This window comes from Symphalangus syndactylus, chromosome 11, assembly GCF_028878055.3.
Source record: "Symphalangus syndactylus isolate Jambi chromosome 11, NHGRI_mSymSyn1-v2.1_pri, whole genome shotgun sequence".
In the NCBI taxonomy this organism is placed as follows: Eukaryota; Metazoa; Chordata; class Mammalia; order Primates; family Hylobatidae; genus Symphalangus; species Symphalangus syndactylus.
This window is the reverse complement of record NC_072433.2, coordinates 17728423-17754104: the sequence shown is the minus strand read 5'-3', so window position 1 is coordinate 17754104 and position 25682 is coordinate 17728423. Positions and strand designations below refer to the sequence as shown.

Sequence of the window (25682 nt, the reverse complement as noted above, 5' to 3'; positions counted from 1 at the left end):
CACAATAAACCCCTAGTTTCAAATATAGAGACATTAAAAAAAAAAAAAGGAGTTTTTTCCACTAAGGCTTTTTGTCTTTGGGAACTAAAGACAGCTTGAGTAAGGTGTCCTTCTGAGGCTCCACCTCTCACCAGAACTTAAGGGTACTCCTGCTGTCTCGGTCATGCCCATCAACACTGAAACTACCACACTATAAGTCACCATCCATCAAGCATGGGGTCTCCACACTTCCTGTCATGTTCCTGTCAAATAGTAAGTTCCCTCACTATTGCAGTCCCCCACTTATCAGACCCAAGGTCCTAAAAAAAGCCTGGTCTCGCCCGCAACTCAAACCAGACGTCTTAGGATGCCGGACCGGCGTCACGCCCCACGTCCCGCTGTCGACTTTATCCAAACAGCCGCCGCCACCTCAGCCCATTCTGTGGTCCCGCTGGCCTGGCTCTGCGTAGTTCCAGTGGAGCCACCGAACACTGATACTACTTTGTTGCTTAGCCCCGCAATGAACCGGCCACTCGCTACCATAGAAACGCCGGCGGAGTTCCCGCGTTCTAACCCTCGTGCGCAAGACCGGAACATGGGCAGCGTCCCGACCCGGAAGGGGAAGTGAGAAGAAACGGAAACCTGCTCTGAGTAGGCGCAAGGTGGAAGAGTGCCGTGCTTGGGAATGGGGGAGGGGAGTACAGATTGCTGTCACAGCTGAGCCTCCTCACAAGGTTGCTTTTGAATGGGGATAGGGAGGATCCGCATTTTTTTTTTTTTTTTTTTTTTTTGAGATAGTCTAGCTCTGCCGCCCAGGCTGGAGTGCAGTGGCGCCGATCTCGGCTCACTGCAACCTTCTCCTCCCAGGTTTAAGTGATTTTCCTGCCTCAGCCTCCCGAGTAGCTGGGATTACAGGCGTGTGCCACCACGCCCGGCTAATTTTGTATTTTTAGTAGAGACGGGCTTTCTACCATGTTGGCCAGGCTGGTCTCGAACTCCTGACCTCAGGTGATCCGCCCACCTCAGGCTTCCAAAGTGCTGGGATTACAGGCGTAAGCCACCGCGCCCGGTCAAGATGGTTCTTAAATCAAAAACTTGTTGAACACCTGCCATAAGCCTTTTAATTTTTTCCAACTGCTAGTAATCTTTTTTAAAGGAAAAAACCTCCCTCACCACGTGTCAAACTCTAGGAAAGCAAGTAATTCGAAGGGTTCCACCATATACGAAATGATGTACAAGAGCACAGAAATAAAGAAGCCTACAGAAATAAAGAAGCCAGTGTCTAACTGCTTAAGTAGACATAGAGTTCAGCTGGAATGACAGTCCCTAATGAATAGCCACCATATCACTAGAGCAAGTGCCTAGGGAATGCTTTATCGAATAGGGCTTTCTTTGCTTTTTTCTATAAAATGAGTTAAATGTAAAAAGCGAAATCTCGCTATGCTTCCGCTAAATAAGAGGAAAGGCATTATTTAATAAATCTAGTCTGGTGGGTCCCACCCCAGCATGCGTATTTAAATCACACCTGGAGAGCTTTTAGAAAGCAACTCCCAACCCCCACCTCCACACCCCTGCCCCAATGCCAGAGCACCTAATTTAATTGGGATAGGGTAAATAAATTAGTATTTTTGAAGCTTCTCAAGTTTTTTCTATGCTGCTACGGTTTATACTGAGAGAAAGGAGAAGTGGTCATCGTTTTCATTGATCACCTAAAATATTCAGAATTGTCTTTTCTTTGAAAGTTATTCATCTGGGCGCGGTGGCTAATGCCTGTAATCCCAGCACTTTGGGAGGCCCAGGCAGGCGGATCACGAGGTCAGGAGATCGAGACCATCCTGGCTAACACGGTGAAACCCCATCTCTACTAAAAAATAGAAAAAATTAGCTGGGCGTGGTGGCGGGCGCCTGTAGTCCCAGCTACTCGGGAGGCTGAGGCAGGAGAATGGCATGAATCCGGGAGGCAGAGCTTGCAGTGAGCGGAGATCGCACCACTGCACTCCAGCCTGGGTAGCAGAGCGAGACTCCATCTCAAAAAAAAAAAAAAAAGTTATTCAACCACAATATAAAATATCTTCTATAAATAAGAATGTCATAGTATATCTTATAGTGGGCTCAAACTTGGTGTAAGCATATTATTTGTTGTAGGCTAAATATTTGCAAGGAGGCTGCCCACAGTGGCTCACACCTGTAATCCCAGGGAGGCCAAGGTGGGCAGATCACTTGAGCCCAGGAGTTCCAGACCAGCCTGGGCAACAGGGCAAAACCCCATCTCTACAAAAAATTAGCCGGGCATGGTGGTGCACACCTGTGGTCCCAGCTACTTGGGCGTCTGAAGGAGAATTACTTGAGCCTGGAAGGTCAAGGCTGCAGTGAGCCCTGTTCACACCACTGCACTCCAGCCTGGGTGACAGAGCAAGACTCTGTCTCAAAAAATAAAAAAATTTGCCCAGGACAAAGATGAACCAAACTGAGTCCCTGCCCTCAGTGAACTCATAATCCAGAGCTATAGAACTGATAACAGCATACAATTAATAGCTTTAAAATTATTCCTTCTACAAGTAGGTTATGGCAGGCCTGGTTAACCAGGACAGCCAGTGATTCTTGCTAATACACAGCTGTAAGACTTTATGATGCACATTCACTGAATCAGTTGAAAGTGTTGTATCATTTTGGAAAATAATAAACTGTTTCCAAAACAGTTATAAATCCCTGTAGTCACTGAATTCCTTACCTCTATTGCCTCCAGTTCCCATCTTCAGGACTTCGTTGGTGGGTCAGGAGAACTCTGAGCACTTTTGTATCTATTCTTCAGCTCAACAGGGAAAGAGGGGGTAGGAGGAGGACCTCAGCATTGCCCTAATCTTGCCCATAGTTCCATGGAACCAGAAAGGGTTAACTTTTCCCACTTTCCTTGTACCTCCCTTTCTTCAAACCCTGAATTCTGTCTCTGCTTTCAGTGACTGCCTTGACTGATAAATCACAAGGGTTTTTTTGGTTGTTGCGGGGTTTTTTTGAGACAGGGTCTCAGTGGCATGATGATGGCTAACTGCGGCTTCAACTTCCTCGGCTCAAGCGATTCTTCTGCCTCAGCCTCCTGAGTTGCTGGGACTACTGGTGTGTGCCACCATGCCTGGCTAATTTTACTTTTTGTAGAGACAGGATCTCCTATGTTGCCCAGGCTGGTCTTCAACTCCTGGCCTCCCAAAATATTAGGATTACAGGCATGAGCTAATGCCCCAGCTCATGAGGGGTATTTTTAAGATACAGTTTCTCTTTACCATTTTTCTCCATGTAACCCTACCTGTGTGTCTTCCTCCTTTGCTATTGGAAGGGTTAGGACTGCAATGGCAGAAAGGCAAAAAAATTAAGAATATTCAGCTTTTAACTTAGAAAACACATTGTGAATGTCTAACAGGACCTGTCAAGAGTTAGGCCTGGCTAACCTGATCACCAAGGCAGTCACTGGAAGCAGAGAGGGAATTCAGGGTTTGAAGAAAGAGGTACAAGGAAAGTCGGAAAAGTTAACTCTGCTTCCATGGAACTAGGGGCAAGGCTGAGGCAATGCTAAGGTCCTCATTCCACCCTCCTTTTACCTGTTGAACTGAACAATTCCCCAAATGGATACAAAAGTACTGAGTCCTTAGTATAACAAAGTCCTGAAGGTAGGAATTGGAAGCAATAGAGGGAAGGACAGTGACCACAGAAAACATTCAAGGTCTGTGGGAGGTCAACACCTCTGAACCCCCTGGTGGTGGGGGGCACTTCTGGCCCATTTGCGCCTTTCTTGCTGGTGTAGAAAACCTGAAGTTATCTCAGGCTAGATATATAACCCTCACTCATGTCTGCCGGAGTTCTCCCCCAGATATGAATCATATTTGTAGGTTTCTTTGACAACCAACCACTCATTGATATGCTTGGAAGACTGCACCCCCACATTCCTTAAAAATACAATGGTACTCCCCCACCATAGGCAAGTCCCCGGACTCTGACACATATCTTTAATTGAAAGCAGACCCAGAAAGGAAAAACTGCATAATATAACATCCTTTAATGTTTGCCCAGAATTTCCAATACTAGAAACCCCACTGCAAAGCAGAAAGACTATTTGGTAGCTTCAAGGAACCATTTCAGGAGATTGTTATGTGAGCCACAGTATTCAAGGCTGCCTTAGAAGATCGTGCGATACTCTCACTCTTCTTGCCCCAAGTACCAGAGTTGATAAGCCACTGAACCAACCAGAGGGGAATTATTTTTGGTCCCGGTTTAAGGAAAACAAAACAAGCTGTTGATTCTACCATGACCTCTTGGGTAATGTTGTCTCTATACCTGTGATAAACAGAAAACAACTAATAAAGGTTTATCCCGCCCTCACCTTTTTTTTTTTTTTTTATTTACTTTTTTTTTTTTTATTATACTTTAGGGTTTTAGGGTACATGTGCACAATGTGCAGGTTTGTTACGTATGTATCCATGTGCCATGTTGATTTCCTGCACCCATTAATTCGTCATTTAGCATTAGGTGTATCTCCTAATGCTGTCCCTCCCCCCTCCCCCCACCCCACAACAGTCCCCAGAGTGTGATGTTCCCCTTCCTGTGTCCATGAGTTCTCATTGTTCAATTCCCACCTATGAGTGAGAACATGCGGTGTTTGGTTTTTTGTCCTTGCGATAGTTTACTGAGAATGATGTTTTCCAGTTTCATCCATGTCCCTACAAAGGACACGAACTCATCATTTTTTATGGCTGCATAGTATTCCATGGTGTATATGTGCCACATTTTCTTAATCCAGTCTATCGTTGTTGGACATTTGGGTTGGTTCCAACTCTTTGCTATTGTGAATAGTGCCGCAATAAACATACGTGTGCATGTGTCTTTATAGCAGCATGATTTATAGTCCTTTGGGTATATACCCAGTAATGGGATGGCTGGGTCAAATGGTATTTCTAGTTCTAGATCCCTGAGGAATCGCCACACTGACTTCCACAATGGTTGAACTAGTTTACAGTCCCACCAACAGTGTAAAAGTGTTCCTATTTCTCCACATCCTCTCCAGCACCTGTTGTTTCCTGATTTTTTAATGATGGCCATTCTAACTGGTGTGAGATGGTATCTCACTGCCGCCCTCACCTTCTTAAACCCCCTTCACAGACCTGGCTGAAACTCACATCCAGGCGAGGCGCTCACGTGACCCGTTCTAAACGCGTCATAGGGTCACGTGGTTCTAGATACTTCTCCCCCTCCCCCCAGGGGTGGATTGTTGACAAGGCCGCGGGCAGTCACGTGATCTTACATCATCCCACCTCCTTTCCCTGAAATCTCTGGCCCGGATGCGTCCCTCTTTCTCCACCCCGCCGAGCCTAAACTAGTGACGGGGAGGTAGACAGGATAGTGTTTCGGTTTCGTGGTCTCTGAATCCACAACCCCTAGTCTGAACACAGAGAACACAAATTTGTCGATTAATTCAGGAAGTCCAGGCGGAACCGCGCCCCGCTGAAGGGCTCGGGGAACGCGCGCTCCCGCGTCCCGCCCCCTGCTCCCCCAGCACTCACACTGTGGTAGCGGCGGAGGGCGGAGGGATCCGGAGGCGGCGGAGGGAGACGTCATTGCAGGGTTGTTTGTCAGTCTCGGCGGCGGCGGCGGCGGCGGCGGCGGCGATCCACAGTGATTCGGCCGCCGCGCCGGGGGGTGGGGGGGTTGCGCGGGACTCTTTTTTTTTTCAGACTGACCGTGGGGCAGCTGCGGAGCATGTCGACCCCGGCCCGGAGGAGGCTCATGCGGGATTTCAAGCGGTAAGGGCCTTCACCTTCGCCTAGATGACGGCCCCTCAAAGCTGCGGGGCTGCAGGGCGTGGATCCCAGACACCTTCCCCTTGTGACCCTCAGAGGGCCGGCTGTGGGCCCAGCGGGACTGGCGGAAGCCGGGTCCTAGCCTTGGACCCTGCTCCCATAAGCTTTGCCGCTCGTTCTGGCGCCCGAAGAAATTTCGATACTGCTTCCCCTCCCCCCAAAAAGTAAAACGGTGTCGATCGACTGGTCTAGGGTTCCCTGCTGTCCATTTCGGCCAGCTGCCCGGCGTCTCGCCCAGGCGATCAGACATCATCCGCCAGCCCCTGCACCCTGCGGCGCCCCCTTCTTATCCCCTCAAAGTGAGCTCCTGCGGGAGCTTGTTCCTCTCCAGCAGCACCAGTCAGCTTTGTTTCACGGCCCCGCCGCTTCTCCGAGGAGCCGTGTTGGGGCGAACCCTTCCCAGACCCCTGCCAATCCTTTCCATTTCTGCCGTGAGGGTGGGGTCCAGTGCGTGAGGCCCGGAGGTTAACCCATCCCCCGAAACCCGACTCTGTCCCCGCACTCTAGAAGGGACCTTGGGAACTGACTTAGAGATCTGGGACCTTAGAGCTGGCCACCCCGGCTGCCAGTGCTTTCTGGAACTCAGCTCTGGCTGGTGAAGAAAGCCCTATCTATAGCCTCCCGAGTCTGGAAAAATGCCTTCCCTTAGACTGGCGCTAATCTGATACTCCCTGGGCCTCCTTTGGTAAATAAAATAGGGTTTTGTTAGGAGGTATTGGGCTTGTGAGATAGAAAATGATTATTCCGTTGTTTACCTTTTATTGGATACTTAGAGACATAGAAAAAATAAGTGAGAAAACATCATTTTGATACTCTGCACATTTTTCTTAAAATTTTTTCTGGGGACACCTGCCCTAATTGAACAAAATATCTGGCGTAAAAACTTAGATTTGTCGCTCAGGAAGTCACCTCTCAGCTATTATAAAGCCTATGTGAGGCACTTGGATTTGGCCAACTTATTTAATTCATTCGTAGCTTCTCTTAGCTGTTTAAAGGTAGGCGTCAAGCAGTGCAGTTCTTCTAAGGCTTCTGTTCCTGGTGGTCTAATTTGCTTGAGATTGACTAAAAACCAATTTTTTATGTGGACTAGTTGCAAATTATGATGCCCCATGAAAAGCAACTGCATATGTATTTGTGTGTGTATATAATGTAGCATTTTTAATTGAGGTTACAGTCTCTGAAAGGAGATGCCCTTTTTGGTGCAAAAGTCATCTTTCTAAAGCTTGAAATCAGTGTATTTGATTAGCACTCATGACTAAAATTCAGATAGTAATCTAGTTCATGTCATTGTCGCCCTGGCTCCTTACTGTAATGCTCTGCTTAATTCTGAGTTGAATGCATGGCACCTTTTGTAGTTTCCAGAGATCTGCAGGTTACAAGAATTTGACTATGACGAATGTTGGAAAGCCTTGTATTGAGTCTCCTGATCTGAGAGGTAGATTTGGTGTTAATGCAGAGCCTTTAAAATAGGGACTGGCGGAAAACCTACTGATTGCTTTTTAAAGCCATTGCTGTTTGAAGCAAAAGAAATAGAGTAAATCTGCTGCCTAATACTAGTTTACTAGTTAAATTTAATGTGTTTTCAGTCATTTCGTGTTGACACTGAGGTTTGCTTTTCTTTTTTCTTGTAGCCATTTTGTAGAAGTAGCCTGGTTAGGATACACAGTCTTTGCATGTTAAGAGCAGCAAAATCAATGGTTCTGTAAAAATATTACTTGCTTTTGAGGTTTTAAACTTTTTTTGGTATAAGAGGACAGTCTATATACATCAATTCTTTTTTTAATATATATTTTTTAATTATACTTTAAGTTCTAGGGTACAGGTGCACAAAGTGCAGGTTTGTTACATATGTACACATGTGCCATGTTGGTGTGCTGCACCCATTAACTCGTCATTTAGCATTAGGTATATCTCCTAATGCTATCCCTCCCCTCTCCCCCCGCCCCACAACAGGCCCAGGTGTGTGATGTTCCCCTTCCTATGTCCAAGTGTTCTCATTGTTCAATTCCCACCTATGAGTGAGAACACGCGGTGTTTGGTTTTTTGTCCTTGCGATAGTTTGCTGAGAATGATGGTTTCCAGCCTCATCCATGTCCCTACAAAGGACATGAACTCATCATTTTTTATGGCTGCATAGTATTCCATGGTGTATATGTGCCACATTTTCTTAATCCAGTCTATCATTGTTGGACATTTGGGTTGGTTCCAAGTCTTTGCTATTGTGGGTAGTGCCGCAATAAACATACGTGTGCGTGTATCTTTATAGCAGCATGATTTATATTCCTTTGGGTATATACCCAGTAATGGGATGGCTGGGTCAAATGGTATTTCTAGTTCTAGATCCCTGAGGAATCGCCACACTGTCTTCCACAATGGTTGAACTAGTTTACAGTCCCACCAACAGTGTAAAAGTGTTCCTATACATCAATTCTTGAAGAGATAATCTTGATAATATTGAAAGAGGGATGATTCTCAAGCCCTTTCGATTTTTAGATAATTTGGAGAGGTATTTAATAAGTATATATACCTGGTTAATATATTTAAGTCATATGGTTCATTTTAGTTCACAGTAATGGAAATGGAGTTAGTCTGTGTCTCCAAATAGATGGTATAGTGTCTGTTGGTGTTTATGTGGCCTCCTTAGTGGCCTTAATGTTCAACTTTTTAAATTACCACGCTGGATTTCCAGGTTACAAGAGGACCCACCTGTGGGTGTCAGTGGCGCACCATCTGAAAACAACATTATGCAGTGGAATGCAGTTATATTTGGGTGAGTTAAAAGGTTTAACAAATAATAGTTGTGTGCTGAATCTTTAAGAAAAGTGAACATATAACAACTGTCTAGGAAAAGAAACTGAGGTGGAATGAGAGATCTTAAGGACTAAAACTGCAAGATAAATTAGAAAAAAAAATTTTTTTCCAATTAGAGTTTTGGCCCAGCACAGTAGCTCAACACCTGGGAGGATCGCTGGAGCCCAGGAGTTCACCAGCCTGGGCGATATAGTGAGACAGTTAGACTCTGTCCCCTCCCCACCGAAAAAAGAGTTTTGGCCCAGTCTGGGCAACATAGTGAGACCTTGTCTCTACAAAAAGTATAAAACTATCTGGGCATGGTGGTGCATACCTGTGGTCCCAGCTACTTGGAAGGCTGAGGCAGGAGGATCACTTGAGCCCAGAAGTTTGAGGCTGCAGTGTGCCATGATTGTGCCACTGCACTCCAACATGGGCAGCCAGCAGAGCCAAGAGCCTGTATCAAAAAAAAAAAAAAAAAAAGGAAAAAGTTTCAGCAGTTATACAAAGTTTATTTGCTCTTTGATGTTATTACATATGGTTTTATAATCACTTGGGGTTTTACTTTTAAAATACTATTCAAAACTAAATGGAATAGAATAATAAAGGAGAAACAATAAGTTACTTTGTATAAAACATGTCATGCAAATGCTGTCATTCTATTGGAGCTCTTAAAAGGTTTGGAACCAAAAATATTAAGAACTTCCACTGTGGCAAGAATTTAAGCGAAAATTATTCACAGTCCAGTGTGAAATAACAGAATGCAGCCATTTGAGAAGCAGTCGTAAATTTTGCCTACTATATATATTGCATACATGCTTTTTAATTTAAAGTTTCCTTATGCTTTTTCTTTGGTTTTTCTAGACTTGATCTATTTTTTCTTTCATTCCTTTGAAACTAGAGTTTTGCATTAAAAAGTAAAAGGAATATGTTGATAAACAGAATTCTGACACTACAGAATCAGCTACAAGAGTCTACATTTAAAGACTAGTGGAAAATGAGTGAAGTTCATCCTCATAAAGTACTTCTGAATCTGAGTTGAATACATGGCACCTTCAGGATATTATCCTGCTGCTTTGAGATCCTGAATATGCCTTGCAAGTAATAATTAAACTTTATGCTGCTGCTTAGGAAAGATGAAATTGGGATGTGGAGGCAAGGATCTGAGCAAACAAATCTAGCTTTTTGGTGATAACTATGCTTAGCCTATTTGAACAAGAGTTATGGCTCCATTGGAAAGCAGGACACTTGGGTTTAGTGTCATAACTTAGAGTATTACTTTACATCTTATTGCTGTAAAATGAAAAGATGACTTTTCCTCTTAAGAATATACATATGGGCCAGGTGCAGTGGCTCACGCCTGTTATCCCAGCACTTTGGGAGGCTGTGATGAGTGGATCACCTGAGGTCAGGAGTTTGAAACCAGCCTGGCCAATATGGTGAAACCCTGTCTCTACTAAAAATACAAAAATTAGCCAAGCGTCTATAATCCCATCTACTCGGGAGGTTGAGGCAGGAGAATCGCTTGAATCCAGGAGAAGGAGGTTGCAGTAAGCCGAGATCATGCCATTGCACTCCAGCCTGGGGAACGAGCAAAACTCGGTATCAAAAAAAAAAAAAAAAAAAATATACATATGTACAAAATGACTGGTGAGTATTAATGAAAGTTTTTTTGTGCCAAAATTATGGGCAAGTTTTTTTGTTTGGTTTGGTAAAACCACCCTAAAAAAGAAAGCTTAGAATGAAAGTTAATACTTTATGCCTGGGTCTACGAAAATCCAGGGCTAAAGTGTTACTGTATCTTAAAACTTCACAAATCATCAGAATGAGTTCCTCTTTTTCGGTTGGAGTTTATCCTTTCCATTCTTGAAAATCAAGAAAAAGCAGAATGAGAAACTTCTTTAATCAGAAATCTTCTTGTTTTCAGACCAGAAGGGACACCTTTTGAAGATGGTAAGTCATACTCATTGTGTTTTCTATAGTGTTATGAGGTTACTTTTTAGTAGAAAATTGTAACACCGACCTATCTACTTGAAGCCATTTTCTATGGTTAATAGGCCAAGTTAAAAGTAAAGCTATGGGAAATTTATACTTTATAAGGGACTTCTTCCCACAGCAGCTTGGTCACCTCCATTGGTAACCAATATTAAAGGTTACTTTAATATTTTCCCGTAGAACTGTAAGCCTGGATGGCAGTGTTTATGTTGAGAATAGTTTAAATTTAGGTGGCCTTAAAGATATCTCTGAGGTGAACACCAGAAGAGTAAATCATGCTTTTTTACTTTGTTATCTTTGATATTTGACAGGGTGTTGAGCTGAAATTTTTCATAAACATACATAGCTGCCAGTAGTTTCAAGTACTACTAGCATTTAACACCCATAAGTAGTTAACATTTTGCATAATCTTGGGCATCTCAAGTTGGGGATTTTCATCAGGGGCTAGGAAAATGGGAAACTAGTTCTAATACCGAATTTATAATTGAACTTATCAAATTGATTTTAACCAGGAACTTAGACTTTTCCTAATTGTAGTGTTGGATTTTAAGAAATTGTTAAACATCTTTGTTATCATTAACAAAATAACTTCAGAATTAATCCATCAAAAATATTTATCCGAGAATACTGACTGCAGCACTGTTTGTAAGGACGTAACCTGAATGTCCAGTAGGAGAAATGGTTAAGCAAATTATGATGTATCTGGATTCTGGAATATGTACCTGTTAAAGAATAAGGTAGATTTGGACATACTGTCTTAAGAGGACAAAAAAACTGCAGGATAATGTTTGTTGTAGCATCACATTTTTAGTAAATACATAATACATATGTGTCTATGTTAAAGGGTTACATATGAAACTGTTATCAGTGATTATCTGTAGGTCAGGGTAAGAAGTTGAAGGAGGTACTTAAGGACTTCACCTTTTTTCTCTACATCAAGGGTTCTCAAGTGTGTGATCCATAAACCCCTTGGGGTCTTGGAGACCCTCTCGGGGGACCTATACGATCAAATCTCATCATACTAAGACTGTTGACCTTTGCATTGATGGTACAAAACCAGTGGTGGCTATAACTACACCTAAGCAGTTTCATATCTTAGAACAAATCAAGGCATTAGACAGTGGCACCAAACCATACTAATAGTGATTATATTCTTTGCATTTTAAAAGATGCCAGTTGGCCAGGGACAGTGGCTCACACCTGTATAGCCAGCACTTTGGGAGGCTTAGGCACGTGGATCATGGATCACTTGAGCCCAGGAGTTTGAGACCAGCCTGGGGTAGCCCTTCTCTACAAAAAATTAGCCAGGCATGGTGGTACATGCCTTTAGTCCCAGCTACTTGGGAGGATTACCTGAGTCTGAGAGTCAAGGCTGCAGTGAGCCCTGATGGAGCCACTGCACTCTAGCCTGGGTAACAGAGTAAGACCCTGTCTTAAAAAAAATTACCAATTTTTCTTAATTTATTAATTTAAAGACATTTTTATTAGTATTAGGAAGCTCTGGACCCTTGAGTATCTATGTGTTTTTTTGTTTTTTTGTCTCGCTCTCTCACCCAGGCTGGAGTGCAGAGGCGCAATCTTGGCTCACTGAAGCCTCTGACTCCCAGGTTCAAGTGATTCTCGTGCCTTCCAAGTAGCTGGGATTACAGACGTGCACTACCATGCCCGGCTAATTTTTGTATTTTTAGTAGAGATGGGGTTTCACCATGTTGGCCAGTCTGGGGCCTTAAACTCCTGACCTCAGGTGATCTGTCCGCCTGGGCCACCCGAAGTGCTGGGATTACAGGCATGAGCCATGCCCACCCGAGTGTCTGTCTTTTTGATATTCTGTATGATATGAAGTAGGATGTATGAACAAAGCACTTCTGCATGTCATAGTATGATAGTTGTCTGGAAGAAAAATACTTCTACAGTTGTTTGAGTTGCAATTTGAATGACTTTTTTTCATGGAACATTTTTACTTGAAAATACAGACAAGTTGTGGTTATTCAGGTTTGAATATATGGCAGACATATTCTCAGAAGTGATGTAATAAGCTCGGTGTGATGGTGGGCACCTGTAATCCCAGCTACTCGGGAGACTGAGGCAGGAGAACTGCTTGAACCTGGGAGGCAGAGGTTGCAGTGCGCTGAGATCGCACCATTGCACCCTAGCCTGGACAACAGAGCAAGACTCCATCTCAAAAAAAAAAAAAAAAAAAAAAGTGGGGGGATCTAAGTGGGTTGTTAGGTTAAGGATAGCAACTGAAGATATTTGTTGCTGTTGATAAAATAACAGCTTCCCGATACTTACTTTTTGATGAGATTAGTGGGTAGTGTTACCTGTTGGGATTTTTTTGATAGTATATAATGGAATATGGCAACATTTGGAAGATCTGTAAACTCGAGTCACCCAATATTTTGCAGATGTCCCATGAGTAATAATACAAAACCATGAATGGGTAAAACATGTATGTGAACAAATTTTAATGTAACTGAGTACAAAAAGTTGACTAATAATTTCAGATTCTATATTGCAGCAAACCTTTAAAAGAACTACCATTTCTTCTTTGGTATAATATCAAAACAGAATAGCTGCAGTTACCTGAAAAAGCTATTAAAATACTACTTTTTTTGCTGGGCGCAGTGGCTCATGCCTGTAATCCCAGCACTTTGGGAGGCCAAGGTGGGCAGATCACCTGAGGTCAGGAGTTCAAGACCAGCGTGGCCAACATGGTGAAACCTTGTCTGTACTAAAAATACAAATATGAGCCAGGCGGGATGGCGCGTGCGTGTAATCTCAGCTATCCCAGAGGCTGAGTCAGGAGAATTGCTTGAACCCAGGAGACCGAGGTTGCAGTGAGCCGAGATGGTGCCATTGCACTCCAGCCTGGGCAACAGTGAGACTCTGTCTCAAAAAAAAAAAAAAAAAAAAGGAAGAAAGAAAGAAAGTACTCCTCTTTTCAAGTACGTATTTGTGTGAGGCCAGATTTTCTTCATGTACTTAAACTAAACAGGATATTGTAATAGATGGAGTGCAGAAGCAGATAAGAGAATCCAGCTGTCTTCCATTAAGCCAATCATTAAAGAGACAGTTGCAAATATGTAAAACAATGCTTACACTTACCACCAACTTGGGGAGAAATATAATTTTAATTTATATTCTGTGTAATGGGTTTGCAGTTTAACCTACCTTTTTTTTTTTTTTTTTTTTTTTTTTTTTTTTTTTTTTTTTTTTTTTTGGAGACAGAGTTTCGCTTTTGTCACCCAGACTGGAGTGCAGTGGCGCGATCTCTGCTCACTGCAACCTCCGCCTCCCAGGTTCAAGCGATTCTCTTGCCTCACCCTCCTGAGTAGCTGAGATTACAGGCACCCCCATACCCAGCTCATTTTTGTACTTTTAGTAGAGGCGGGGTTTCACCATGTTGGCCAGGCTAGTCTCAACTCCTGACCTCAGGTGATCCGCCCACCTTAGCCTCCCAAAGTGCGGGGATTACAGGCGTGAGCCACCGCACCTGGCTACGGTTATTTTTAATGAAGATTTTCTGAGTTAAAAAAATTTTTTTTTTTTTTTTTTTGAGACAGCGTCTTGCTTTGTCACCCATGCCAGAGCATAGTGCCATGATCTGGGCTCACTGCAAACTCCACCTCCTGGGAGGGTCCTTTGCCATGTGGTAGTCAGCCCCTCTCAAAATCCTTTGACCAACCCCCATTCTAAGCTATAATAAACTATTTGTAGTTCTTCAAATATGCATTTTAAATCTTGGTAGCTAGGGCCTAGTTGCCTTCCAAAAATATGACAGTTAACACTCCCACCAATAGCAACATGAATGTGCTTGTTCCCCAACCGCTTGCCAATGCTGCGTGTTATCATTCTAACATAAATAGAGTATATTTAGTATGTTTTGTGTGCCGAACCAAAGTTGACATACTAACTTTTAGTGGTTGTACAAAAACCAGTATGCAGTTGAGAATTGATGAAGAGATTAAAAAGTCGTGCTTGTCTTTACTATAATTATTTTGTTTTCTTTCTAGGTACTTTTAAACTAGTAATAGAATTTTCTGAAGAATATCCAAATAAACCACCAACTGTTAGGTTTTTATCCAAAATGTTTCATCCAAATGGTAAGTAGCATTTTATAGATTTTGCAGATGATAGTGGGGAAAAGAGTTGTTTCCCTCCTTTTAGCTCTTTCACCTCACTTTTTACTGTTAGGGCTCACTTGTAGGTGTTGCTTCCATGTCCATGTGAGCCATGTATTTTGTTGTGGTTTTTTTTTTTTTTTTTTTTTGAGACAGAGTCTGGCTCTGTCGCCCAGGCTGGAGTGCAGTGGCGTGATCTCAGTTCGCTGCAAGCTCTGCCTCCCGAGTTCAAGCCATTCTCCTGCCTCAGCCTCCCGAGTAGCTGGGACTACAGGCGTCCACCACCATGCCCGGCTTATTTTTTGTATTTTTAGTAGAGAAGGGGTTTCACCATGTTAGCCAGGATGGTCTCGATCTCCTGACCTTGTGATCTGCCCACCTTGGCCTCCCAAAGTGCTGGGTTTGTTGTGGATTTTTGGTTTGTTTCTTATTTCTTCAGAGACAAGGTTATACTCTGTCACCCCTGGTGGAGTGCAGTGGTACAATCACAGTTCACTGTTACCTCAAACTCCTGGGTTCAAGTAATCCTGCCTCAGACTCCTAAGTAGCTGGGACGACAGGCGTGGACCACCATGCCCAGCTAATTTTTTTGTTTGTTTTCTTCTTCGTTTTTGTAGACACAAAGTTTCTGTGTGTTGCCCAGGCTGGTCCTTGAACTCCTAGCCTCAAGCAGTCCTCCCACTTTGACCTCCCAGAGCACTGTGATTACAGGAATGGGCCACCTTTTCCAGCCTTTAGCTATGTTTCTGTAGCTAGACTCTTACGAAGCTTCCAAATTTGAGGTCAAGTTGTTTTAATAACTCCTGAATTAAAAGTAATACGTGGTCGGGCATGGTGGCTCATACCTGTAATCTCAGCACTTTGGGAGGCCAAGGTGGGCGGATCACCTGAGGTCAGGAGTTTGAGACCAGCCCGGCCAACATGGTGAAACCCCATCACTACTGAAAATACAAAAATTAGCCAGGCATGGTGGTGGGCACCTGTAATCTCAGCTACTCAGGAGGCTGAGACAGGAGAATCACTGGAACCTGGGAGACGGAGGTTGCAGTGAGCTGAGATCACAACACTGCACTTCAGCCTGGGTGACAAACCAAGACTCTGTCTCCAAAAAAACAAAGGTAACATGTAAGCCAGTCACAGTGGTGCACACCTGTAGTCGCAGCTACTCCAGAGGCTAAGGCAGGAGGGTGGCTTGAGGCCAGCCTAGGTAACATAGTAAGATCTTGTCTCTACTAAAATAAATAGACAAAAGTATTATCTATTTATTTGTGGAATTGTGAAAAATAACAAGAAAAATCTGTTGGCTAAAATTAAGCTTTTCAAAAATACAATTTTGGCCAGGCGTGGTGGTTCATACCTGTAATCCCAGCACTTTGGGAGGCCAAGGTGGGAAGGTTGCTTGAGATCAGGAGTCAGAGACCAGCCTGGGCAACATAGCGAGGTCCCATCCCTATAAAAAACAAAAAAAAATCAGGGCATGGTGGCGCACACCTGTAGTCTCAGCTACTTAGGGAGGCTGAGGTGAGAGGATCACTTGAGCCCAGGAGCCCAAGGCTGCAGTGAGCCATGACTGTGCCACTGCACTCTAGCCTGGGCAACAGAGCAAGATCCTATCTCAAAAGTACAATTTTGCATATACAAAGTTGGAGTCAGTGACCACACACAGTGGTTCATGCCTATTAATTCCAGCACTTTGGAAGGCTGAGGCGAGTGGATTGCTTCAGCCCAGGAGTTCAAGACCAGCTTAGGCAACATGGTGAAACCCTGTCTCTACAAAAAATACAAAAATTAGCTGGGCACAGTGGTGCATACCTGTATTCCCAGCTACTAGGGAGGCCGAGGTGGGAGAATTGCTGGAGCCTGGGAGGTTGAGGCTGTAGCGAGCCATGATTGCGCTACTGCACTCCACCCTGGGTAACAAAGCAAGACCCTGTCTCAAAAAAAAATGAAAATTGGGATGTTATATATAAAATGAGGTGGTTTTTTTTTTTTTTTTTGGTTGGTTGGTTTGTTTTTGTTTTTTTAATATACTGTGAACATTTTCCTTATTAAATATTCTGGGCTGAGCACAGTGGTTCACGCCTGTAATCCCAGCACTTTGGGAGGCCAAGGCAGGTGGATCATGAGGTCAAGAGATCAAGACCATCCTGGCCAACATGCTGAAACTTCATCTCTACCAAAAATACAAAAATTAGCTGGGCATGGTGGCGTGTGCCTGTAGTCCCAGCTACTCGGGAGGCTGAGGCAGGAGAACTGCTTGAACCCAGGAGGCAGAGGTTTCAGTGAGCTGAGATCGCGCCACTGCACTCCAGCCTGGCGACAGAGCAAGACTCCATCTCAAAAAAATAAATAAGTATTCTGATACATCATTTTTAATGGCAAAATGTTCTGTTACATAGATTTATCATATTTTTAACCAGTGTCCAATTGTTGATAGTTTTCAATTGTTTACAATTTTAAATAGCACTTTGAACATTCTTAAAAATCTTAAAAAATTTTTTGTTGCTGTTGAGAAAAAGACACACTGTGTCACACAGGCTGGAGTATAGTCGTGTGATCTCGACTCATTGCAACCATTACCTCCCGGGTTCAAGTGATTCTCTTGCCTCAGCCTCCTGAGTAGCTGGGACTGCAGATGTGTGCCACCATACCCAGCTAATTTTTTTTTTTTTTTTTTTTGAGACAGAGTCTTGCTCTATCGGCCAGGCTGGAGTGCAGTGGCATGATCTCGGCTCACTGCAACCTCTGCCTGCTGGGTTCAAGTGATTCTCTTGCCTCAGCCTCCCCGGTAGCTGCATACCCAGCTAATTTTTACATTTTTAGTAGAGACGGGGTTTCACCATGTTGGCCAGGCTGGTCTTGAACTCCTGACCTCAGATGATCCGCCCGCCTTGGCCTCCCAAGTGTTGGGATTACAGGTGTGAGCCACCGTGCCTGGCCTCAAAATAAATCTTTTCAGATACTAATTATTATTTCGACTGAGTTTTTTGTTTGTTTTTTTAATTGCTGCATAACAACTAGACTAAGTTTTTTAAACATGGGGATTACTGAGTCAGAGGCTTGTGTGTTTTTAAAGCTTTTAATGTCATTTTCCATTTTTTTCCTTCAGTGGAATTGTTCTCATTTTCACTTGGTAGAGTAGTTTGTTACTATTCTTCACTAAACGACGGCTAATTCCTTTGTAATAAATTTGGTCTTCCTTGACATCTTGCTGTTTACATCTATTACATTTATATTTCTGGATTATAAATTACCATGTGAAAGACTTCTCCAAATTCTTGAAGCTCCTCTTCAGTCTTACAGCCTTTGCTCATTTAAATGTGGTGTTCCCCATCAGCCAACTCACTTTCAGGAAGAACATTTTCAGAGGTCCTCTTGGTCATGTCTCTAGTACTGCAGAATACATTATAGAGCTCCCTACCCAGAGGAGAGATGTGTTTTGTTTGTGTCTGGAATCAAGGTGACTTTCCAGTAATAGATACTACCTTTGGCGCTTCATTGCTGTGAAGTTGCTTTTCCCTTCTAGCTGCCTTTTTTGCTTTTTTTTTTTTTTTTGTCCAAGACAGGTTTAATTTTATTTTCTGTTTCTCTTTTTGGGGAAGTTCCCAAGTCATTTACCATTTATTCCACTGTAGCTTTACATTGCTTAGACTTGTTATTGAGTCAAACCAAACCAATTATGATAAGGGGGTCTTTAAATCAAGGTGGGAAAGACTGTAAAATGAATAAGGGATATAAATATAGAGTTATCAACTTAAGCAAATTTTTAAGAAAACACATTGTATTTGGTTTTCACATCTCTTCATATTTATAGCATGGTTTCCCTTTTTTTCTGCTATGAGTACTTTTTTATAATTCAACTTTCTGGTTTATTTTGTTAAAAACATGTATTGAAATATAATTTACACACCAAGCTGTTCACCCACTTAAACTGTACAGCTCAAATGGTTTTTAGCATAATCACAACCATCACCATGACCACTTTAAAAACAAGAAAAAGCCCTATAACTGTTATCTTAGCAGTCAACTCTGTTTGTCCTAACCCTCCCCGCTTCAGTCCTAGGTAACCCCTAATCTGTTTTCCCCCTAGATTTGACTATTCTGGACATTTCATATAAATGGAATCTTATAATATGTGGTCCTTTGTGACTGACTTCTGTCACGCAGCATAAAGTTTTCGAGGCTCATCTATGTTGTGATATGATAGTATCTGTGATTCATTTTTTATTGAATAATATTCCATTGTATGGATATTCTGTATTTTGTTCATCAGTTGATAAGATGTTTGAGTTCTGATTTACTTTTGGATTCTCAGAAATAGTTACTCAGAACTTTAAAATTGTTTTACACTTTTATGGATTTTACAGAGTTACTAATTTTTGCTTTGGGCAGCTAAGTTTGATGTTTCTGTGGGATGGACAGTAAGTTGGCTTTGAAGCTGAGAGACAGATCTAGGCTAAGGCCAATGATTGGGAGTACTGAGCACATGGATGGTAACTGAGGCCACAGGAGTCAATAGGATTGCTCAGTGTGTGTGTAAAGGGTAAGAAGGAAAAGGGCGTAGGATAGAGTCTGGAAGAATCACAGTGTTTAAGTGTGATTTGCTCCCCACTCCCTGTTATGGTTTGCTCCATGAAGTGGTATCTGTAACATTTAAATACACTTACCCTTTGTTTTACATAGCAGTTCACTTCTAGAAATTTTTTCTACAGATAGTCTCACAGTTTGGGCAAATACTTAACGTTCATTGCTTGTATTTTCACAGAATCAGTCTAAAAAGGGAAGAACCCTCCCAGATGTTCAGGACTTTTGATACCTGTTAGTCACTTGATTTTTTTTTTTTTTAATGAAAGGAATATGTATACTTATTGCACAAATAAATCATAAACACAAGGAAGGATAAAGAAGATAGGCCAGGCACGGTGGCTCACGCCTGTAGTCCCAGCACTTTGGGAGGCTGAGGTAGGCGGATCACGAGGTCAGGAGTTCGAGGCCAGCCTGGCCAGCATAGTGAAACGCCGTCTCTACTAAAAATATAAAAAATTATCCAGGCATGGTGACGTGTGCCTGTAATCCCAGCTACTTGGGAAGCTGAGGCAGGAGAATTGCTTGAACCCAGGAGGCAGAGGTTGCAGTGAGCCGAGATCACGCCACTGCACTCCAGCCTGGGTGACAGAGCGAGACTCCATCTCAAAAAAAAAAAAAAAGAAAAGAAAAGAGGATCATCCGCTGGGGGCGCAGTGGTTCATGCCTGTAATCCCAGCACTTTGGGAGACTGAGGTGGGCAGATCACCTGAGGTCAGGAATTCGAGACTAACCTGGCCAACATGGTAAAACCCCATCTCTACTAAAAATACAGAAATTAGCTGGGTCGTGGTTGTACATGCCTGTGATCCCAGCTACTGAGGAGGCTGAGGCAGGAGAATTGCTTGAACCCAGGAGGAAGAGGTTGCAGTGAGCCAAGTTCTCAGCACTGCACTCGAGCCTGGACAACAGACCGAGAATCCATCTCAAAAAAAAAAAAAAAAAAAAGGCCGGGCACAGTGGCTCATGCCTGTAATCCCAGCACTTTGGGAGGCCGAGGCAGGTGGATCACCTGAGGTCAGGAGTTCGAGACCAGCCTGGCCAACATGGCAAAACCCCATCTCTACTAAAAATGCAAAAATTAGCTGGGCGTGGTGGTGGGCACCTGTAATCCCAGCTACATGGGAGGCTGAGGTAGGAGAATCCCTTGAACCTGGGAGGTGGAGCTTGCAGTGAGTTGAGATTGCACCATTGCACTCCATCTTGGGCAACAGGAGCGAAAATCTGTCTCAAAAAAAAAAAAAAAAAGAAAATAAGATCATCCATAACCCTACTATTACAAATATCCACTACTTACATTTTGACATTTGGTCTTACAAATTTTTTTGATTACATATACTTTAAATGAATTTATATAAAACTTTTTAATCAAAATAGGGAATTGTAAATAATTAAAAACTTATTTTTAAGATAATAGTCTGTGGATGTCTTACTCTATAAACAGTAGATATGTATCATTTCTGGTGATTGTGTTGCTATTGTTTATATGAATGTATCAATTGTTTAGCCAGTTCCCTCTTTTATGGACCACAAGGTAGTTTTAGTTTTTCACTTTTTTTTTTTTTTTTTTTTTTTTTTTTTTGAGATAGAGTCTCGCTCTGTTGCCCAGGCTGGAGTGCAGTGGTGCGATCTGAGCTCACTGCAACCTCTGCCGCCCGGGTTCAAGCAATTCTCCTGCCTCAGCCTCCTGAGTAGCTGGGACTACACACGTGCACCACCATGCCTGGCTAATTTTTGTATTTTTAGTAGAGATGGGGTTTCACCATGCTGGCCAGGCTGGTCTCGAACTCATGACCTTGTGATCCGCCCACCTCGGCCTCCCAAAGTGCTGGGATTACAGGCGTGAGCCACTGCGCCTGGCCTTCTACTCTTATAAGTAGTAGTATAGTGAACATCCTGTAAGTAAATCCTTGTGCATGTCCACATTTATTTCCTTAATTTCTAGGAGTGTAATTGCTATGTCAAAAATAAGCAGTTTTTTAAAAGCTTTAAGAATATTTAGAAATACAGGATTTAAACAGATTGCTAAATGATGTGTGTTGAAGAAATTTAACTCAAAGCCTCCTAATCATAACGTGCTGTCTTAGTTCATTTTCTGCTACAACAGAATAGCAGGGACTGATAATTTGTAAATTTGTAAATAGTAGTAGTTTGTTTGGCTCATGGTTCTGGAGACTGGGAAGTCCAAGAGCATGGCGCCGACACCTAAGCAAGGTCCTTGGTGCTGTGACATCCCATGGTGGAAGGCAGAATGACAAGTAAGCACACAAGACATAAGAAATGGTGCCAAACTCATCCTTTTATCTGCAGTACACTCCTGCCCTAAGCACTCATGACCTAAGCACTTCTTAAAGGTCCCACTTCTCAACAGTGTTACAATGGCAATTAATTTTTTTAATTTAATTTTTTTATTTTTATTTTTTTGAGACAGAGTCTTACCCTGTCATCCAGCCTGGAGTGCAGTGGTGTGATCTCAGCTCACTGCAACCTCTGCCTCCTGGGTTCAAGCGATTCTCCTGCCTCAGCCTCCCAAGTAGCTGGGATTACAGGCATGTGCCACCAGGCTCGGCTAATTTTTATATTTTTAGTAGAGATGGGGTTTCACCATGTTGGCCCGACTGGTCTCAGACTCCTGACCTCAAGCAATCCTGCCTGCCTCGGCCTCCCAAAGTGTTCAGGACCGGCATGAGCCACCGTGCCCAGCCTCCAGCAATTACATTTCAGCATGAGATTTGGAGGGAACATTCAAAACATAGCAGGTGCAAAATAAGAGACCTTAGTTTTAAGACAGGTTATCCTGTGATACAGAAGAATTTAGTATTACCTAATATTTAAAACTTCTAAGCCAAGCATTCTGTTTGTGGTAAAGATTTCTCTTAACTGTTAGATATGGCAGAGTGAATGTGTAACTAATTTTAGTATTGTCTTTGCAGTGTATGCTGATGGTAGCATATGTTTAGATATCCTTCAGAATCGATGGAGTCCAACATACGATGTATCTTCTATCTTAACATCAATTCAGGTAAGTGTGTGTTAGGATGTATTACAATTTGTCAGTATTCTGTAGAATATAGTCAGCTCCTTAGCACACAGGTAACCAGTGGCAGAGCTTGGACAAGAATCCATGCTTTTCAGCTAACTTTTCTCTTTCAGTAGTGCCTACTTGGGATCCAGTCTGCAGTCCCTTTCCTGATTATGTAAGTTACATGTTCTCACAGGTCACATCTAATTTGTGTCCATGAAGCATAGCCAAGGGTTGTGGAAAAGAAAAAATGGCTTGGAAAAACCATAGGAACCTAAAGGAACTGCCAAGTGCAGATAAGCATTGAGTATGTTACCCCTTCCAAGAAATTCTATTTTAAAAAAAGAAAGGAAAAATAATGTAACCATTTGTCGAAGCAGTCTGGCAGAATATTTCAGAATAGATCTTTGAATGAAAATTTAGGAGGGGTGGAGTGAGGGGTGTTTCGGTTTTGTGGATTTGAGAGGAGCAGAAATAATATGTTGGTTTGTGATGTTCTTTTTAAAGTTTTTTCTCTCACACATCTTTAATTCTGGTTTTTTGTTTGTTTGTTTTTTTTTTTTTTTGAGACAGAGTCTTGCTCTGTTGCCCAGGCTGGAGTGCAATGGCACAATCTTGGCTCACTGCAACCTCTGCCTCCCGGGTTCAAGTGATTCTTCTGCCTCAGCCTCCTGAGTAGCTGGGACTACAGGCACATGCTACCACGTCTGGCTAAGTTTTTGTATTTTTAGTAGAGATGGGGTTTCACAGTGTTAGCCAGGATGGTCTCGATCTGACCTCATGATCCGCCCGTCTCAGCCCCCCAAAGTGTTGGGATTACAGGCGGGATCTACTGCACCAGGCCAGTTCTGGTCATCTTACAAGCGTCGTTTTTCAACCTTCCTATCTCATTCTCTTCCTGCTGAATGTATATGTTTTGTTGATTAAAGGAAACAAGACTTATCTCCCAAATTTACTGTCAGACATTTGCAAAGTAACTGCAGTAATAGAGTTTAACCTTGGAAAATGTTGGTTACTGAGAGAATTATTGATATTATATCTTAACCAAATTAAGCTGTTCATTTCCTTGGTTTAATGAGAACGTCTCAATATGCTTAAGAATATTCTTTTCTGATTTCTTTGAAATTATAGGTTTTTTTTCTTCTTTTTTTCTTTTTTTTTTTTGAGATGGAATTTCACCCTTGTTGCCCTTGCTGAAGTGCAGTGGCGCGATCTCAGCTCACCGCAACCTCTGCCTCCCGGGTTCAAGCAATTCTCCTGCCTCAGCCTTCCGAGTAGCTGGGATTACAGGCATGCACCGCCACACCCAGCTAATTTTGTATTTTTAGAAATTACGGGGTTTTCTCCATGTTGGTCAGGCTGGTCTCGAACTCCCTACCTCAGGTGATCTGCCTGCCTCGGCCTCCCACAGTGCTGGGACTACAGGCATGAGCCACCACACCCGACCTCTTCTTCTTTTTTAATAGAAACAGGGTCTCCCTATGTTGCCCAGGCTGGTCTTGAACTGCTGGGCTCAAGGGATCTTCCTGCCTCGGCCTCCCAAAGTGTTAAGATTACAGGCGCAAGCCACTGTACCCAGCTGAAATTATAGGTCTTAAGACAATTGAGAACTTTATTTCAGAAGCTTAAGTTCTTTATAGCAGCAGGAAACCCCATAGTATTTATCAAATCATTTCTAAAAGTATTTAGACCCAAAATTATATGACATGTTAATCTCTGAAGTAATTTGTTGTTTTGTATAACTTTTCTGTAATATATTCCATATCTGACCCCTGTTAGTATAAAGAATAACTATGCAAATCTGTTTTTTCTTTTCTTTCCTCCTAGTCTCTGCTGGATGAACCGAATCCTAACAGTCCAGCCAATAGCCAGGCAGCACAGCTTTATCAGGAAAACAAACGAGAATACGAGAAAAGAGTTTCGGCCATTGTTGAACAAAGCTGGAATGATTCATAATAGACAACTGGTCTGTTAATCTTTTTCATCATTGTTGTGTATAATTTACCTCTCAGTAGAAAGGCTAACAAATTTTAAGTGCCACAGGTTTTAAGGATTCTGCAGAAAAAAAGAAAAAAGTCCTTCAGTTTAGAACCTACAAAAGCTTGTGTATCTTGATTAATGTACTTTTTATTGCATGGTGTGAACTAAGTTATTGCTGCATAAATTTGTAATATATCCTGTTTGTATTTTTTTCCAAGTGTATAATGTTGGTGTGGAGTTTTCATGACAGAATATACACATTTTGTAAATCTGTACTTTTTTCAAATATTGAATGCCTTATTTTTGAATTCTTTAGATTTTTAAATTGGAGAAAAGCACTTAAAGTTTTTTATATATGAATATTACATGTAAAGCTGTTAAAATACATAACTTCAGTGCAAGAGACTTTGTCACTTATTTCCTTATGTGTGTAGGAGGGGTTAATAAGTCTCTAGCTCTCCATCTATTGATAGTTTCATTTACAGTTTCAAAAGAACATTCTTATATTTTATCAAGGAAGTTTTCAAATTTGATTCTAAATAGCGATTATAATCTCCAACTTTATTTTGAATGTACCTCTATTAGTTTCAATTGAGTAATTCTAGACATAACTGGTTTGATTCTATCCAACTCTGTACTTAGGCCATTTGTTACAGTTTCTTCATGCATTACTTACTGTTAAAACTGTACGTTTCGCGATTTCACAGTTGGCACTTCTGCCACGAGCAGAGAACTGATGCGACTTGTTTTGCTGCTTGGTAGCACTTTAAAAAATTTTTGATTAATGAAGAAAGTAAAACCATAAACATTTGCCAAAAATTCATGCCCCAGTATTAGCAATGAATTAGTTGCATTGGTTTGAGAAAGGCACATATTGGAGGGAAATCTTGGTGTAACTTAAATATTTGAAAATTACCTTTAATGCAATGCATATCTGTTTATTCTGGGAAATGTTTTAATGCCAGGGCCTGCTGAGTTGCTTCTTCTTGTGGAGATTTTTTTTTTTAATCTCCTGAGTTGTATAAAAGTTGTACTGCATCTTAGTTTACTGGATAAATTTAAAACACAGTATTGTAGAAAGCTAATACAAAACTATCCTATGCCTTCAAATAGTATAGAAAATGGAAAATATACCAGTAAATTCTGTTGAACCACCTGTGTAGTCTCTCTAGTAGTTAAAACAGCTATTTCAGTAACCCCAAGAGTTTCTTGTCATATCCATAAGATTGGGTTACAGTATGGCAGTATCTACAGCTTCTATTCATTGTGCAACGTTTAACATTGATTGGATAAATGCTTATAGGCTGGGCCAGGTGGCTCCCACCTGTAGTCCCAGCACTTTGGGAGACAAAGGCGGGAGGATCA

General features: G+C 42.3%; 2 protein-coding genes and 1 long non-coding RNA gene across 4 annotated transcripts in view; 1 reads left to right on the top strand and 2 right to left on the bottom strand.

The window, feature by feature from the left end:
* CDKL3 (cyclin dependent kinase like 3) overlaps positions 1-1523 on the bottom strand; it is a 145388-nt gene extending 143865 nt beyond the window's left edge. The window contains 1 exon segment of the mRNA XM_063611651.1: positions 356-1523. The gene's annotated coding sequence lies outside the window, so the exon portion shown is untranslated.
* A 2489-nt stretch (positions 1524-4012) lies between these two features.
* LOC134731693 (uncharacterized) lies at positions 4013-5179 on the bottom strand. Its single transcript, XR_010114165.1, has 2 exons — positions 5107-5179; positions 4013-4351 (listed from the first exon to the last, which is right to left on the bottom strand). It is a non-coding gene; the product is annotated as an uncharacterized lncRNA (long non-coding RNA).
* A 103-nt stretch (positions 5180-5282) lies between these two features.
* On the top strand, positions 5283-25473 carry UBE2B (ubiquitin conjugating enzyme E2 B). Of its 2 annotated transcripts, XM_055299546.2 has the most exons (6): positions 5283-5768; positions 8515-8595; positions 10543-10568; positions 14624-14713; positions 22249-22337; positions 24165-25473. In XM_055299546.2, the coding sequence occupies exons 1-6, from the start codon at positions 5725-5727 to the stop codon at positions 24291-24293; spliced, it is 459 nt and encodes a 152-aa protein (XP_055155521.1). In that variant the 5' UTR covers positions 5283-5724; the 3' UTR covers positions 24294-25473. The 2 variants fall into 2 exon arrangements, with proteins under 2 accessions (XP_055155521.1, XP_055155522.1); XM_055299547.2 differs by lacking the exon at positions 14624-14713 and having other exon boundaries at positions 5289-5768.
* The last annotated feature ends 209 nt before the right edge of the window (positions 25474-25682 follow it).